A 16,285-nucleotide genomic window follows, 5' to 3' on the forward strand; every position below is an offset into this window, starting at 1 on the left:
CACTAAAAACAGCTGGGACACCGCGTACACTGTCCATCCACAACCATGAGCTCCGGCTCTGGACATGTAGCTTCGTCACGTCTGTTCGCCCTCACTCGTTCCCGTTACCAATCGTAACCTACACCGCTACTAGAACTGGGGCGATGTTCGTATTGCGCCGGCGCTGTATTTGTGTCGACCCGCTACAAGAATGTGCCCCGCTTGTTGCAAATGTATTCACTTAGTGAAGGGCGAAAAATGAATTTTGCTTCTGCGCTTCCAATATTGCAGTCGCAACAGGGCAGAATTTAGAGACGACGGGACCATGTCGACACTGGGCGACAGCGTGGGACAGGGCCCTGACTTGACAGCAGCGGCAACAGAACCAGCATTGGTACCGGCAACCGTGGCAGCTACAACACGTGCCCATCCCGAAGATGACGAGGAGCACCGGAGCAAGAGAACGAAGACAGAAGGTATCACGGACGTTGTTTCTGGCGAGAAGAAGCCGAGGGTGACGGGGATAGCTCCAATTAAGGAAGAGTAAGCGACCGTATGACGGAGGGAGGGCTGAAGTGGCAGCTCAACTGCTTACAAACACAGGTACCTGATCGATGGTGGCGGGTCTGACGACCGGCGCGGGGGCGATGTGTTTGACGACGACGAGGCCGAGGGGCGCGGTTCGAACGAGGCCGCACCGGTCTCTGCGGGCGGACGCAAGGGCAAGAGAGGCAAGAACAAGGGCCAGAACAAGGAGCGTGATTTTGGCTGGTCCCGCGACGCCGTGCGGCTGTGCACATCAGTGGCGAATTCGCCCGAGTTCTCGCCCAAGCCATGTCGGTCGGGCGAGCGGTGTCGCTGTCTGCACAGCGTGCGCGAGTACCTGAGCACAGGCCGGCGCGGCGACGTGGACACGTTTGACGGCCGGTGTCCGGTGTTTGAGCTGTATGGCCGTTGTCCGTCCGGTTGGCGGTGCCGGTTTGTGTCGAGCCACATGGAGGAGGTCGAGCATCCGGACGGCCGCAAGGAGCTGGTACTGGTGGAGAAGGAGACGGCAGCTGGACGTCTGGCGGGCAGCGAGGACGACGACGCGCGGCCGGGCGTGGTCAACGTGGTAGCGGCCGAGGAGAAGCACAACTTGATGCGCAAGCGGACGACGTTGGACAAGTCCGAGGCCTTTATCCAGTGGCTGGACCGGGAGACGAGCATCATCAAGAAGATCTTCAAAGACCCGACCGGACGGAGCATTGAGGGCGAACAGAGCCTGCTGAAGCCGCCAGGTCCACGGGTCGACGACGCGGCCGAAGACGGAGCCAAGGACGAGCCGACGATTGACGACTATCGGGCGCAGTTTGTCGATCCACCCTTTCTGCCGTCGGAGAAGCGACGGCTCTACTTTGGGCCGGAGACGCCGACGCTGGCGCCGCTGACGACGCAGGGCAACCTGCCGTTCCGGCGGCTCTGCGTCGAGCTCGGCTGCGAGGCCACGTACTCGGAGATGGCCCTGGGCCTGGACCTGCTGACGGGCAAGCCGTCGGAGTGGGCGCTGCTGAAGGCGCACGCGACCGAGGCGGTGCCACCGCGCGTCGACAGCGTCCGCAGTGCCCAGACGGCCGGCTACGACAACGGCCGGGACCTGCGGTTCGGCGCCCAGATCGCGGCCAACCAGCCGTGGATGGCCATCAAGGCGACCGAGGCCCTGTCTCGTTTGGTGCCGCATCTGCGTCTGGTCGATATGAACTGCGGCTGTCCGATCGAGATGCTCTTCAAGACCGGCGGCGGCTCCGGCCTGCTCGAGGCCCACAACAAGCTCGAGCGCATGATCCGCGGCATGAACGCCGTCTCGGGCGAGGTGCCCATCACGGCCAAGCTGCGTGTCGGCGTGCGTGATGGCTCGCCCACCGCCCACAAGGTCATCGAGCGGCTGGCCTTTGGCGGTGTCGAGACGCGCGGCCGTCTCGGTGCCCCTGGCTGTGCTGCCATCACGCTGCACGGCCGCACGCGCAACCAGCGGTACAAGAAGCCGGCCGACTGGCGCTACATTGCTGAATGCGCCGCTCTCGTGCGGTCTTACAACGAGTCACGTGACAAGATCACTGACACCGTGCGTGAACCAGACGACCGCACGCTACCACCCGGCGGCCGCATTTTCTTTCTCGGCAACGGCGACTGCTTTAGCCACGAGCAGTACCGCGCGCAGATCGACCAGGCTGACGTCGACACGGTCATGATCGGCCGTGGTGCCCTCGTGAAGCCCTGGATCTTTGAGGAGATCGCCGCTGGCCAGTACCTCGACAAGTCCGCGTCCGAGCGGCTCGCCTACATCGAGCGCTTTGCCCGCTACGGCATGGAGGCTTGGGGCACCGACGAGCAGGGCCTCGGCACGACGCGCCGCTTCTTGCTCGAACACCTCAGCTTCACGTCCCGCTACGTGCCGGTCGGGCTGCTCGAACACCTGCCGCCTAGCCTCAGCGATCGGCCGCCGGCCTATCGCAGCCGCAACGAGCTGGAGGGCCTGCTGGCCAGCCGCAACTACAAGGACTGGATCAAGATCAGGTGCGTATGGTGGTGTAGCGGCGCGAATGGTGACTTTCTAGATTTTCTGACACCCATAGCGAGATGTTCCTCGGACCCGCACATCCCGACTTCCGGTTCGTGCCCAAGCACAAGTCCAACAGTTACGAGGGCGAGGCTGAGGGATGAGGCGTGGGATATCGGCGGCCATGGGAAGATGGAAAGGGGAAAACTGGGAGCTCGTCTTCTATTATATCCGTCTCGCGTCTGTATTTTCGTAATGGAACCCTCCGCCGACCCTTCCTCTTTTATGCAACAGGTGGTGTACATGTTGGAATTTACAAATGAAACAGAACGGGAAGATAAGAACAATGTAGAAAACGGGCGAGAGACACGCCCTGTCCGGTCTCCCGTCTTCCCCCGGGATTGCAGCGCACGCAACGACCACAGCCGCAGTGGAGCCCGTCTCTTCTAAATCGTCACGGTCATGCACGACGGCAGAGCAGGCTGCTGCCGCTTAGTGCTCGCTGCCGTGAGCGGCACCGCCGCGGTAACCGACGAGCTTGAACCGGCCGATGATCTCGCCAACGGTGAAGAAGCCGAGGCACTCAGCTGCGATGACGCCACCGGCGGCCAGCTGGACCGGCGACAACGAGCGCGCCTGCTGCAGGAGGGCGGCCGGAGACTGGAAGAGTTTGGCGGGGTTCTGCACCTGCTTCCAGGCGTTCTGGAAGTAGGTCTGGAACGTGCTCACGGGGCTGTGTGGGTTAGTCGAGACCAATTCCGTCCAGAGCAGCGGCCCAGAGGTAAAAACGTACGGAGGGAACATCTTCTGGGACTGGAAGACAAGCCGGGACAGCTCGAGGCTGACGCGCGAGTAGTAGACGACAAACGGGGTATAGCCTGCAGGAAGAAAGAGTGAGTTTGGGTCTGGTGTGGGGACAAGGTGAGGGGCAAATGCGAAAAGCGAAATTCGCATTTGCCAGAAAATCGACGTACGTTCCGTGAAAGCAACGAACTTGCCGGTGCGACCGCCAACACGACCAAGTGCAGACGTGAGGTTGCGAGCAGCGCCGGCAACGACAGGGCCAGCAGCCGAGGCTACGCGCGAGAGGCCCTCAGCAGCCTTGGAGGTGGCATCGACAGCAGCCTGCCGTGCCTTGGCGGCAGCGTCTGGTGTGGAGGAGGAAGAGGAGCTGGTGGAGGAGCTGGTGGAGGAGGAGGACTGCAGGCGACGGGGAGGCGAGCGGCGCAGGGCCAGGCGCGTCGGTGCGGCGAGAGAAGAAGGACGCAGAAGAGGCCGCATGGTTGAGATAGAGGACATGGCGATGGATTGAGGATGTGTGTGAAGATCGTTGGCGATTCGAAGACGGCTGGTGTTGGCGACTGTTCGTGAAGGAGGACGTGTCGCGAAAGTCGAGAGGTGGATAAGAGTATAGAAGTACGGACAAAAAAAGGAAGAAAACCCGGGGAGAAAAATTAAAAGAGAAAAAGCGCAGCTTAGAGAGCAATTGGCACTGGGGCGGGATTCGTCCGGAGTAGCCGCAATTGACAAGGCACAACAGCAGCAAAAAGGACCAGGACAGATTCAGCGGAGCGGAGCGGAGAGGAGCGAAATGGGGGCACGGCAAAAAGCAGCAGCGGAGGAGGGAGATGTGGCAGAGTCGCTTGGGCGGCGTCGTCGTCGTTGGTCAGGCGATGGGAGGGCAGAGAGGGAGAAAAAGAGGAGAGCACAAATGGCAGGCGAAAATCACGGCAGGAAAAAAACTGTCACGGCTCGGGAGATGTCGCCAGGCAGGGGGGAATCCGGTAGTCCGACCAATCAGAGGGCGCCAATCCCTGGAGCTGTGGGCTTCCGCAAATTGGGCCGAGCACTGGGAAACATCAGGCGAGGGCGTGTCGCGTATGTATGATGATGGAGTTCTTTTTATCAATGGTCTAGTCTGGTCTATGTGTCTCTATTCCAAGCTCTGGATCTGTACCTTGATGGCGCCCGTGGACGGATCCGACGCCGTGCGAAACGCCTCGACGGCGTCATCCAGCTGGAAGCGATGCGTGACCAGCGGTTTGAGGTCGACGAGACCGCTCTGCACCAGCCGGATGGCCCGTGGCCACGTGTTGCAGTAGCGGTACTGGAACTGCAGGTCGACCTCGCGCACGCTGGCCCGCATGAATGGGATGCGCATCTCGTTGCGGCCGACGCCGATGACAAAGACACGGCCGCCAAACTGCACCGCCCAGATGGCAGCAGCCACGCTGCTCTCGACCCCGGTGCAGTCGATGGCGAGCAGCGGTTCGACACCGTCGAAGCCGTCGGCAACGATGCGCTTGGCTGTCGTCTCGGCCTGCTCATCGAGCGTCTTCGTGCTGTCGGCCGGCCCTCCGGCCAGCTGCACCGTTCGGATCCCCGGGATCAGCTTCTGCGCAAAGGCCAACCGGCCGGCATCGATGTCCGTGATCACCAGCGGACAGGCACCAGCAGCCCGCACACACAGCGCCGTCACCAGGCCGATCGGTCCGGCGCCGCACACCAACAGCGGGTCGCCCAGGGCCAGACGCGCCCGCTGGATGCCGGCCAGCGCCACGCTCAGCGGCTCCAGCATCGATCCCTCCTCCCAGCTCATCGTGTCGCCGATTCGGTGGCACCACGTCGCCGGGTGGTTGACGTACCGTCGCAGCAGCCCGTCTACCGGTGGCGTCGACAGAAACTGCACCCGCTCGCACCCGTTGTACCGTCCCGTCAGACAGGGCGTGCACGCTCCGCAGATCACGTTCGGCTCGATCGCTACCCGGTCGCCCACCTTGAGCGTCGTGCCCGTCAGGTCCTTCGCTCCGTCTGCGTGCACTGCCACTACCTCGCCGGCTGACTCGTGGCCCAGCACGTGGTCTCCCGTCACAACCATCGGCCCAATGCAGCCGTGTCGCCAGAAGTGCACGTCCGAGCTGCCGAGATTCCATCCCGAAAACGTCAGCGTGTGCTCTCCCATATCTTGGCTTTGTCAGCAGACCTCTGCTCACCCGCATATGCCCGTGCTCCGGATCGCTACCGTCACCTCGCCCGGCTTCAGCCCCCCTGCTGCCTGCACCGTCTCCAGAGATGGCTCAGCTGGCGCAATCCATAGCTCGTGCTTCGTGTTCGTGTACACTCCAATGTTCGGCTTGCTCAGCTGCACCGTCGGCTCGCTGAAAGGCATTGCGTACTATGGTTGCTGACTCAGCAGATCTCGTGCCGAAGAATATCCGAATGTCTGAATGTCTGGATGCCTGGATTACCTGCCGTAGAGGATGCCGAGAGAAGTACGCACACGCTCCCTTTTATACCACCATGCCAAGCGGGGAACATCGTCACCCCATGTGCGGCTTTAGGCAGTTTACTCATAATCATGCTCAAAACACTGGCGGTTGTCCGACCCGACACGGCTCACACGGTGCCGGGAAAAAGGTTAAGAGCGGCTGATATGGAAGGAGGGGAAGGCTCCACGATATCGTTAATCGGCCTATTAGCCGGGATCCACCGGGGAATGTCGGCCGCAGAAAACGCCTAAAGTATATAACCGTAGTCACAATGATCCTATCTTATACAAGCGATAGATGTAGATATACGCGTATTGAACTCCCAATGCAGTCCCGTGTGATTTTGTTTTGCTTCTCGTGGAGCCAGTGTAAGTGCGTTATCGACGCCGTAGACTCCAGAATGCAGAGTCGTCTCATTGGCTCTCTGATTCTCCTCCAGCGTCTCCTTCCAGCCCTTCGCCCCATCCTCATCGCCGCCGCCGCATCCGCATGTTGTTGGGAAACTGCAGCGGCAGGGCCAGCTTGGCCACGTGGCTGACGGCCTCGTCCGTCTTGACAATCTTGTTGCGGGCGCCAATCTCGCTAAAGTACTGGGCAATCTGCTGCTGCTCCAGCTTGAGGTCCTCGCGCAGGTCGTACGTGTTGACCTCGAAGCCATCGATGATGCAGGCAAAGGCGCAGCAGTGCGTGATCAGCAGGTCGGCCTGGAACTTGCGGATCGTCCCGCCGTCCGAGAATCGCTGCCGGATGTGCTCGACAATCGCCTCAGGCGCACCGTCCATCATCTCGCGCAGCTTCTCGCGCGGTGGCTGTCGCTTAGTGCCGCGCTCACGTCCCGGCCGCGCTGCCTGCCAGTACAGGATGACCCAGTAGAGGTAGCGCAGCAGGCGCAGCTGTTCCAGCCCGTCGGCCCGCGCGGCCACCTGGTTGACCCGCTGCGCCACAAAGCGCGAGTACAGCTGGATGTCTTCGCCTGCTCGCACCGCCTCCTGCCAGTCGCGCACCGGCACCGTCGCCAGCGTGTCTGCCCCGATCATCTCGCTCGCCACATACACGTCCTGGATCTCCTGCGCCTCAAAGTTGCCCCGCGGGATCGGCTTCGCCCGGTCCACCGTCTCGCGCAGCTCGTCCCGCGTCGACATGGCTGCCGTTGCCGCCTGCATCGACTGCAGCTGCGCCCGGTCGGCCGCGCCCATCGCCACCGCCTCAAACGTCCCGTCCTCCCGCCGCTTCCGTGTCGAGATCGCGTTCTCCGTCAGTGCCTGGATCGCCTTCTTGGCTTTCTTCGTGCCAAACGTCTGGCCCAGGTCGTTGCGCAGGTCCATCATCGTCTGTGAGTGTGAGAGCGCGTTCCGGGAAGTAGACCAGAAAGACAGGGTACTCACGCTCTTGACCGACACGCCGCGCATCGCATCTTCCGACGCCTCGCGAGCACGTACGCTTCCCCGGATCACCATCTTCTTCGCCTCCATCACCTGCAGCTGTCCCGTGGCCGGGTCGAGCACGCCAATGTAGTGTCGCAGGGCCGCGCCGCTCCCCGGTGCTTTGTCTTCTTTGCCGGTGTAGTTGACTGTGTGGTGGCTGGATGAATGCAGGAGCAGCTCTGCCGACGGCTTTGCCGGCCGAGACCGTTTGGACAAAGATTTGGCAGACTTGCTCGTCTGGGCAAAGCTGTCGAACTCGATCGCATCGGGAACGACCAGTCCTGGGGTCGTGGCTGCAATGTGTCAGCAAGCCCTACACGAGATCTCAGGTGGCTCTGCGCGTGTGCACACATACCTATTACCGGAGCTGAGAACTGTGGCTGTATGATGCTTGTCACCTCGATGGTCTTTGCTGTCTTGGCACGAGACTTTTCTGAAGGCTCCTTGATCGTCACCTTCTTCTTCTTGGACTTTGCGTCTCCACCAGTGACGCCGTCTCTCTTCCGCTTTTTTCCCGGGACGGCCATTGTAGCTGTTTGCGAGACGGAAGGCATTGCGTCTAGGTTGTCCGATCCACAGACTCGCTCTCTCAGATCGTTTGCCTCGCTTGAATGGGAAAAATTTCTAAATCCCCACTGCAGAATGCTGAAGCCCGGCAGAAAAAAAAGGGCGGTGACCAATCTCAAAAAAGAAACCATTGCCAGTCACATGATCAGCGGTGGCGACGTAGCCACCTTTTACTTTAGCACTGTGTTGGCAGATAACCCCATAATTGCGTGAGGGGTTACCGGAATAATGTCGGCGCGCACTTAGGGCACACACGGAATCCAGGTATGTGAATAACTTTTCTGAAATGGTCTTCTGATTTTCTAATTCTCCCTTCTCCAACCCAAGCTCAACACTCAACTGATCAATCCTCGTCCCGAAGTGAGTACTTTTCCCATACGAACACCGATTCAAGGCAATCAGAGCATACTGCCAGCGCACTGCGTTCTTCCGAACCAGTGGGCTGCAGTTAGCTGTCAACCCCACCTCCATCTTGGTGCTGTTTGATACACAAACTCTCGTGAAGCTTCAAACTAACCACAAGACAGCTCCGTTCAAGATGAGAGCTAAATGGAGGAAGAAGCGCGTCCGGCGTCTCAAGCGCAAGCGGAGAAAGATGAGGGCTCGCTCGTAAGTTGATTGTCTTATACGCTGTCGGATGTCTCCACACACACATTTGCTAACCAGCTGCAGCAAATAAACGCCTTCCGACTACGCGACCTCTTCAGCTCTGCACCTCACTCCGCAAACGAGAGATAACTGAACGACATTTGCAATGAGCTCTTGACGGCAAAATTCACGGGCGGCCGTTAGCCCCTTCTTGGCCAGCAATATGAAGCACCGGACTGCCCACAATCTGCTACCACCATTCATGGACGGCAAGGAACGGCCTCGCCATGGACACGGGACAGGGCAAGGGAAACTATTGTATGGGAGGACGATGACGGCTGTCCGTAGTGAGGCGGGCTCGTATTTAGAGCTGACGCTTTTGGGCAAAACATGGACGTCGCGAAGCACTGAATGGAAGGGTTTAAGGATGACCTCGCTGCATGGAAGCTTTACCCTCGCAGACGACACAATTTTTCTTGGAGAAATTGCCGGACAAACACCGAGCTGTATTGCTTCTCAAAGAGCAAAAAAATAAAACACATAAAAATGCTGCGAGAATGTGTGACGTCGATTAGAAATGCGGGGCAACAGCCCTACATGATGAGTTCCACTTGTCTTTGCCCACAACTGTATACTGTTGTCGCCTGTCCACTACTGCTACAACTGTCGTATGTTTGCCAGCTGTTTGCTATTCGCTTTTCTTGGAAACTGCTGTAGTATGTTAAACGTCCTGTCATTGCTAATGGTAACTCGTTTCGTAGCCGAAGCTATGCCCGAGTAGATATACAAGATCTCCCAATCCCCATGCACGACGACAGCTCACGATGAAGGAGCCAAGCCCTGCCGTAGCCATTCGGGCACAAACGCCCTGATGCGGACGCTGCTGGCAGCCTGGTCGGTGCCCTCGTCCGCGGGCCAGGCCATGACGAACGTGCCGGGCGTGCTGCTGGCGGCGGCGGCGGCTGTGGCGGCGGCCTCGTCGGGCAGGACGATGTCGGTCATGGGCTCGAGGCGGCAGAGGGCGAGACCGACGTTGCCGATGCCAGCGAGCCACTTGCCGGCGCTGCGGCCTTTCTTGCCGACGCGGCCGATGCTGGTTTCGGGGGGGATGGCGAGGTCACGTGATATGTCGTGAGGAGCATAATCCAGCTGTGTCGGGACGTCGACGTTCTCGGCGTCTGGGTACAGCACGCACGGCAGGACACGCTTGCGGACGACGCCGCGGTGGCGTGTGCGGATGGTGAGCTCCTGGCCGACGTAGCAGCCCTTGTGGAAGTCGATGCCGCCCATGAGGTCGATGTTGCTCTCGAGCGGCAGGGCTTGGCCGGGCTGGATCTCGCGCTGGCCCTCGGCGACGCCCCAGAGGTAGCGCCGGATGCGATAGGCGAACTCGTCGACGGCATCGACGGCGAGGGCGAGCGGCGGCGGCAGGCCCGAGGACGCGGCGACGTGGCGCCAGCCCAGACCGGGCGCGCGGGTGTCGCAGACGGTGATGACGTCGGGGGAAGCAGTTGCAGCAGCAGCAGCAGCAGCAGAAGCAGCACCTTCTCCCCAGGCATGCCACACGGCCAGCTCATCGTCGTCTAGTAGCTGGACGTCGACCTTGGCCCGCAGACGGTAGCGCCGCATGTGCTTCTCGAGCGTGCGGGCCTGCTCGGCGTCGACCTCGACGAGAAAGGCCGGGTCGATCTCGACGGCCGGGCGGCTGAGCGTGTTCCGGTACACGAAGACGTCGTGCAGCACGCGGCCCTGGGAGTTGAGAAAGGCGCTGTAGAAGCCGTGTGGACGAGCGCTGGCTCCGGCTGCTGGGACCATGTTGGCCGTGATGATGCCTTGCAGAAACTTGGCCGCGTCTGGGCCAGCCACGGAGATCAGCCGGCGCGAGGCCAGTCGAGCCATGCCGGCAGACGGTGGCGCAGGCGGCAGCAGCTGGCCCGGTCTGCCTGGAGCATCACTGCTGTGTAGCCGCAGGCTCCGGCGGCATCGCCAGCAGGCCGATGTGGGCCGGACCAGGACGGTGCGTGATGGGGCCAGAAAGGCCGTATTCATGACGGGCGTAAGAAGCGAGCAGTATTGGAACGGGCGTGCCGTCGGATGGCAAAAGAAAAGTGCTTGCGTTCGAATCTTCGAGGGCTTGATGCTGGAGCTGCTTAAAAATGCTGGTGGGCTGAACCGGCCAATCAGATCACAGGGACGAGCGGACGATTTACTAGTCTACGTCTTCTCCATGGTCAGAGTGAAGCGCTTCCATTTATGCTGTGCTTATGCACCCATCATACCCTGCACCGTTTTGATATCATCAGCCAGAGATTGGAGAGTTTATCCTAGTACCGATCTGCTTTCTGCCGTTTTTTCTGTTCTTTTTTCACTTTCTTTTCTTATACCATCTGGTGACGCCAGCAATGCCACACCCTGCCGACGGGGCTTTCCTTTCGGCGCAACAAGCACTCTTCCTCGACCAGCTGTTCTGCCGTCCACCAGCCGGCTCTCTAAGCCGTCGGGGCCGATCTCCGTTTGGGATTTGCGCGACCGCTGCCGCGCTTCTTGCTGCTGCTGCCGGCGCCGGTCTTGCCATTCTTGCTGTCGGTGCCCTCGATGAAGCGGATGAGCTCGTCGATGGAGCGCGAGTCGAGGGCGGGCTTGGCAGCAGCCTCGGCAGCGGCCGTCGTAGTCGGGGCAGCAACACCAGAGGCACGGGCACCGGCACCATCGCTGCGTGGGGTGGATGTGGGCGGGAAGCGGATGCCGGCGCGAATGCGACGGGTCTCGAGGTGCTTGGCGTGCTTCGCGATGGAGACGGCATTGTGGATCAGCTGTTCGAGCCAGCTCTCGGCCTCCTTGGTGTTCTTGTCGTCGGGCCCGAGCTCGGCGAGGAAGACGTTGTAGCTCTCGCGCATGCGAGCAACAGCGCCCTTGCTGTCCTGATCCAGAGCCAAGGCCTGGGCCAGCTGGAAGAGCAGGGTGGCCGAGTTGAGCGAGGCGCGGCCAAAGACGGCCTCGGACATGCGCAGCGACTCCTCGAACCAGCGACGCGACTCGTGGTACGCCTTGATGCTCTGCAGCATCACGGCCGCATTGTTGACCGTCGTGATGGCATCCGGGTGGTCGGGACCGTACAGCACGCGCCACAGGCGCAGCGCGTGCTTGGCATAGGCCAGGCCCAGCGCGCTCTTGCCCTGCTGGTGCACAAACAGGGCCAGATTCAGGTAGTTGAGCAGCGTCTCCTGGCTGTCCAGTCCGATGACCCGCTCCGACACGATGATCGCCTTGCGCGCCAGCTCGACCGCTGCTTCCTTGTCGTCCATCTGGTAGTACAGCATCGCGAGCGTGTGGTAGGCGTGGGCCACCTCCGGATGCAGGATCCCGTAGATCTGCTCGTGCAGCGACAGCGACTCCAGCAGCAGCTCCTGCCCGATCTTCTTTTGGCCCTGCGACAGCGAAATCTTGCCGGCTTCCATCGCCTCCTCGGCCAGCGCGCTGCGTGGCGCCGAGTCCTTGATCACTGGCACCACGTTGACAATGTCGTCGGGCCAGAACGTGTGTTCCGGCCGCGTCGCCGCTGCCTTGGCCTCCTCGTCTAGTGACGATGGTGACCCGTCACGGCCTGCCGCTGCCTTCTTCTTCTTCTTCTTGCTGCCCTCGCCGGCTGTTGTGGCTGTGGTGGCTGATGATGTGGCTGTGGCTGAGGCTGTGGCTGTGCCGTTGGTCTTGGTTGTCTCCGTCTCCTTCGCCTCGGCCTCGGTAAAGACATACTTCTTGCTGGCTAGCTGCAGTCCCAGCTTCAGCGACACCTCGCGCAGCAGTTGCAGGTGCTGTCCCGTCAACTCCGACTGCCAGTCGGCCGGCAGCGCGAACCGGAACCGCCGCAGCGCCTCGGCCTCGATGGCTGCTTTCAGGCTTGCTGGCGTCACCGTCTTAAAGTCCACGTCGGCATCCACGTCCTCGTCGTCGTAGATCCCCCGCAGCGATGGCTCCACGTAGGCCGTCGGCGTGCTGTTCAGACCGCTGCCCAGAAGGCAGTTCAGCAGGTGCGCGATCGCCGCCGAGCTCAGCGGCTGCGGCAGGTATCGCAGATACTTGGCCGACACGTGCTTAAAGGCCCGCGACACAATCTCGCGCACCGTCACGACGTGCAGGCACTCCAGACGTGTCTGCGCCTTGCTCAGCTCGGCAATCCGGCCCAGGTACCGCATGTTGATGCCGCGCTTGTGCAGCAGAGAGCTGAGTGACCGCCCGTCCATCGGGAAGCTGATCTCCGACTCGTTCAGGTCGGAGATCAGAGCCGGGATCGACACTTCGCGCAGGTGCTGGCACACTGCCCGCACTTCCTTTTCGTCTGCTGCCAGCTGCTCCTTTTCCTCGTCCGTCTGTGGCACCTGACCGCTGAAGACGTCCGGGTTGAGCGAGAACTTGAAGTCCGACACGTCGATGCGGTCCATCTGTTCGTCTTTGGTTGTTTTGTCCTTCTCTTCTTCTTCCTTTTCTTCCTTCTCTTCCTTTTCTTCCTTCTCTTCCTTTTCTTCCTTCTCTTCTTCCTTTTCCTCCCTTTCCTCCTTCTCTTCTTTCTCGTCCTCGGCCTTGATAAGCTCGACAGTCTTTTCCTCGATAGCCTTCACCTCGCCCTCAATCTTGTCCTCACCCTCACCCTTCTCACCCCCCTTCTCACCCCCCTTCGATCGCTTCGCAAGCTCACCGTCCAGCCACTCCCGCATCTTGACGCGCGAGTAAATATCCACCAGCTCTGGCCGCAGAACCGTCATCCGGTGCGGATACGCCGTGGCCTCGTCGTCCGCCAGTCCGTCCGACTCTTCCTGCCAGGCCACATCCAGCGGCGTGATCCGGTACAGGTCCAGCACATACTTGCGACCGTCGGTGCCGATGAGACCCTTGGTCTCGACGCTGCCCTCCAGCTCGACCCGCCGGCCATCCTTGTCCCAGACAGGGTGGCGCCGCACGCTGAGTGCCTGCGACAGCTTCGCAAACGGCTCGACGAACCGCTCATCTGCCGCCACCACATCCTTGCCGTCCACGGCCCCGTAGTCGATCTGGTTCTCGCCCGGCTCACGCTGCTTGAAGATGCCCGGCACCAGGCTCTGGCCCACCACGCGCTTGCCGAGATAGTCCACCACCACCGTCCCGGGTGAGTAGAGCCCGTCGATGTCGAGCTGGTTCACCCGCCGGACGCCGGCCACATCCTTGCCCGTGGCCATGCGTGCGGCCTCGTCGCCGCCCTCGGACGTGAACGTGCCCACGCCGTCGGCCCCGAACGAGAAGAAGATGTTGTTGTACACAAAAATCTGCGCGTCCCGGTCCTCCGTCGGGTTGAGCGCCCCGACCTCGCCGTTGGCTACCAGGATCGCGCCCCGTGTCGCCGCATCGACGTAGTCGGCAAACACCTTGGACACCAGCCGTTCGCGGAAGATCCGGTCCTGCACCGTCTCGCGTGGCAGCTCGCGTGCCGACTGCAGCTCCTCGTTCCAGTCCCGCAGGTTCTCCACGCTCTCCGATCCGGCCACCAGGAACGACTCCTGCGTCCGCGTAATGTCCGCCACATGTGCGTATGTCGATCCTGCTGCCGTCGTCGGCCCCGGCACCAGCCACGGAGCTGCCGGCGTCGCGTTGGTGATCTGGAACGTCGACAGCGGGTCTCGTCGCCCGTTCTGCTCCTGCAGCGCCGCAAACACCGCCGCAAACGACGGCGAGATCTTCTCGATCAGCGCCAGCAGCGAGTGCGACACGCACGCCTTCGCGCCCGGCCGCATCCCCGGATCAAACTTGGAGTTGGACGACTTGTTCACGTAAAACCCGCCAACGTGCGACGTGATCTGGAACTGCTCGCCTTCCAGTGTCGTCACGATCAGGTACATCAGGTGGCCCTTTTGCCGCAAATACACTGGCGGCGGGTTCCACGGCGAGAGCTGGATCGCCTTGACCGTCTTCGGTCCCGCTGCCTCTTCAGCCGACGCCCGGGGCAGCAGCACGTTCACGTCCGCCACCGCCCCAAAGTCTGCCTCGACCGGAGCCACCTCGGCCGCCGCCAGCGACTCGACCGTCACGCTATCAAAGAGCGACAGTCCCGCAAGCACGCCGTGCACCGCATCTGGCCGATCGCCAGCTGCTCCAATCAAATCCCGTATCCGCACCACGTGCAGCCGAGCCTCCTTCTCCGTGTAGGGATCCTCGACCACGTGGATCTCGGCCTCGGTCGTCAGGTCCTTGATCTCCGATATCTGCCCGAACTCGTTGATCCGCTCGCCATTGTATTCGAGGTGGAAGCACGTGTGGTACTGGGCCGCCGGCGAGTCAATGATGGCCTGACGGACCTCGCCCACCTGCTCGTTCGAGTAGATCTGAACAGGGGCCTGTTAGCAGGAGCAACGAACAAGGGGCAGCCAGAGGCAACCAGAGGCGGCCGGGGGCCACTTGCCATGACCGATAGCTTCTCGTCGGAGCGCGGCAGCACAATCGTGATGTTGTACAGCGAGTCTGCATCCAAAGTCAGCCCCGATCGATCGGTCGACGTCATGGTCCCATCGCCAATGCTACATACCTTCGACTTGGTCACCACCCTCAATCTCTTCCGAGACAGCATTTTCGGCCACGGCCTTGCTCTCTTTTGCTACGTCTCAGCAAACTGTGCATCGGGGAAGGCCCAGACCGAAGGCCGTTCGAGGTATACTAACCAACAGCAACCTGTGCCTCGTCTTTCTGGTCCGCAGAAGCCGCCATCGTTCAGGCTGTTGGCAGAAGCGAGGGGACCGTCCTTGGCCGTCTATCGTCGCTCAATTGTCTTGCAAGGCTGGCCTTGTCGGAGTGCGCCAATGCCCACGGAAGCCGGTCTTGTCGATTGGTGCTTTGCCGAAGCGCAAGCTCGAGCAAAGAAGAGAGGACTAGGCGGAAGGAAAAAAGATAGTAATACAACCTTTCAATCCCAAGTCCCGATACAGAATGCCCCCAAAAAACAACACGGTGCCAAAAGCCAAACCAGGTGACTTGGACAACGAGAATGAGGTCAACGGATGAGTTTGCTCTCGTGAGACTTTTAAATTTTGTGTTATCCGAAAAAATTATGTGAATGGTATGGAGAAAAAGAAAATCGGGGCTGCGTTATTCGAAAGAATCCGATGTTAGTGGGCCATCCACACCCACCTGCACCCGCCCAGCCGGGGAACCGGACGGCTGCCTTTACATGCTACAAGGCCTCGCTGCCCCGTCATATCTACGACCTGGCTCGCGCTCGCGCTCTGCCAGCACTCCTGTCCTTCTGTGCCCTTTTTTTCTCTTTAGCGCACGGGAGTTGGCGGAGCTGCAGAACAGAAACGCTGGCCCACAAAAAAAGAAGCTGTGGAAAGACCAACCCTACAGCAGCTGTGGGCGAAAACAATCCGCAATCGGCGGCCTGGCCAATCAGAGACCCATGCCCTTTCCATTCGAACAGCCAGCCGAAACCCAGCGTTCGCGCTAGCCTCATGCGGTAGCAAGTAAACAGCCATTCCCAAAACATCGCATTGCGCCGCCGTTATCCTTTGAATGCCAACATCCTCATCGACGAGCACGCGTGCGCATCATCATCCCCATAACGCTGTCGCGAATATCTTATTCTCCACCATATTACGTCGATCATCTGCTATCCGCGCCTCCGGCTGCCGAATTACTGCTGTTCTTTGGAACATCCCCTTTTCGCATTTCTTGTTTCTTGCTGTGGCCTCCCGACGGCCTTTCATTTTGATTGAGCATTTCATATATCTGCACGGCCGTGCCACAGACTCAGCCGTAGTCACACGCATATTATTGGATCATTTCTATACCGCATCTTGTTGGCTGGCGTGGTGTCTGACTGTGTTCTGGTTACTTTTGTGCTTACGAGCTCGCTAGAGAGGCGGCGGTGAGAATTTCCGAGTGGAAAATTACCAGACTCT

At 60.6% G+C, this 16,285-nt stretch overlaps 6 protein-coding genes across 6 annotated transcripts; 1 reads left to right on the forward strand and 5 right to left on the reverse strand.

Annotated features, from left to right (window-relative positions):
- Positions 1-304: 304 nt before the first annotated feature.
- CMQ_3940 (tRNA dihydrouridine synthase) lies at positions 305-2,682 on the forward strand (the record flags this gene model as incomplete). The annotated part of the gene is made up of 3 exons (XM_014319878.1): positions 305-522; positions 583-2,535; positions 2,595-2,682. 3 exons carry the CDS (start codon positions 305-307, stop codon positions 2,680-2,682), a joined length of 2,259 nt encoding a protein of 752 aa, XP_014175353.1.
- Positions 2,683-3,010: 328 nt separating this feature from the next.
- CMQ_3865 (mitochondrial f1f0-ATP synthase g) lies at positions 3,011-3,817 on the reverse strand (the record flags this gene model as incomplete). Its single annotated transcript, XM_014319803.1, has 3 exons — positions 3,011-3,251; positions 3,312-3,396; positions 3,493-3,817. The coding sequence occupies 3 exons, from the start codon at positions 3,815-3,817 to the stop codon at positions 3,011-3,013; spliced, it is 651 nt and encodes a 216-aa protein (XP_014175278.1).
- A 634-nt stretch (positions 3,818-4,451) lies between these two features.
- Positions 4,452-5,687, reverse strand: CMQ_3979 (xylitol dehydrogenase; the record flags this gene model as incomplete). The annotated part of the gene is made up of 2 exons (XM_014319917.1): positions 4,452-5,436; positions 5,512-5,687. 2 exons carry the CDS (start codon positions 5,685-5,687, stop codon positions 4,452-4,454), a joined length of 1,161 nt encoding a protein of 386 aa, XP_014175392.1.
- A 567-nt stretch (positions 5,688-6,254) lies between these two features.
- Positions 6,255-7,738, reverse strand: CMQ_4118 (a49-like, RNA polymerase 1 associated factor; the record flags this gene model as incomplete). Its single annotated transcript, XM_014320056.1, has 3 exons — positions 6,255-7,118; positions 7,173-7,492; positions 7,567-7,738. The coding sequence occupies 3 exons, from the start codon at positions 7,736-7,738 to the stop codon at positions 6,255-6,257; spliced, it is 1,356 nt and encodes a 451-aa protein (XP_014175531.1).
- Positions 7,739-9,185: 1,447 nt separating this feature from the next.
- On the reverse strand, positions 9,186-10,415 carry CMQ_3330 (aminomethyltransferase; the record flags this gene model as incomplete). Its single annotated transcript, XM_014319268.1, has 1 exon — positions 9,186-10,415. The coding sequence occupies one exon, from the start codon at positions 10,413-10,415 to the stop codon at positions 9,186-9,188; it is 1,230 nt and encodes a 409-aa protein (XP_014174743.1).
- A 440-nt stretch (positions 10,416-10,855) lies between these two features.
- CMQ_3449 (eukaryotic translation initiation factor 3 subunit clu1) lies at positions 10,856-15,095 on the reverse strand (the record flags this gene model as incomplete). The annotated part of the gene is made up of 5 exons (XM_014319387.1): positions 10,856-12,813; positions 13,060-14,716; positions 14,770-14,852; positions 14,917-14,985; positions 15,050-15,095. The coding sequence occupies 5 exons, from the start codon at positions 15,093-15,095 to the stop codon at positions 10,856-10,858; spliced, it is 3,813 nt and encodes a 1,270-aa protein (XP_014174862.1).
- Positions 15,096-16,285: the final 1,190 nt, after the last annotated feature.

This window comes from Grosmannia clavigera (assembly GCF_000143105.1).
Source record: "Grosmannia clavigera kw1407 unplaced genomic scaffold GCSC_113, whole genome shotgun sequence".
Taxonomy (NCBI): Eukaryota; Fungi; Ascomycota; class Sordariomycetes; order Ophiostomatales; family Ophiostomataceae; genus Leptographium; species Leptographium clavigerum.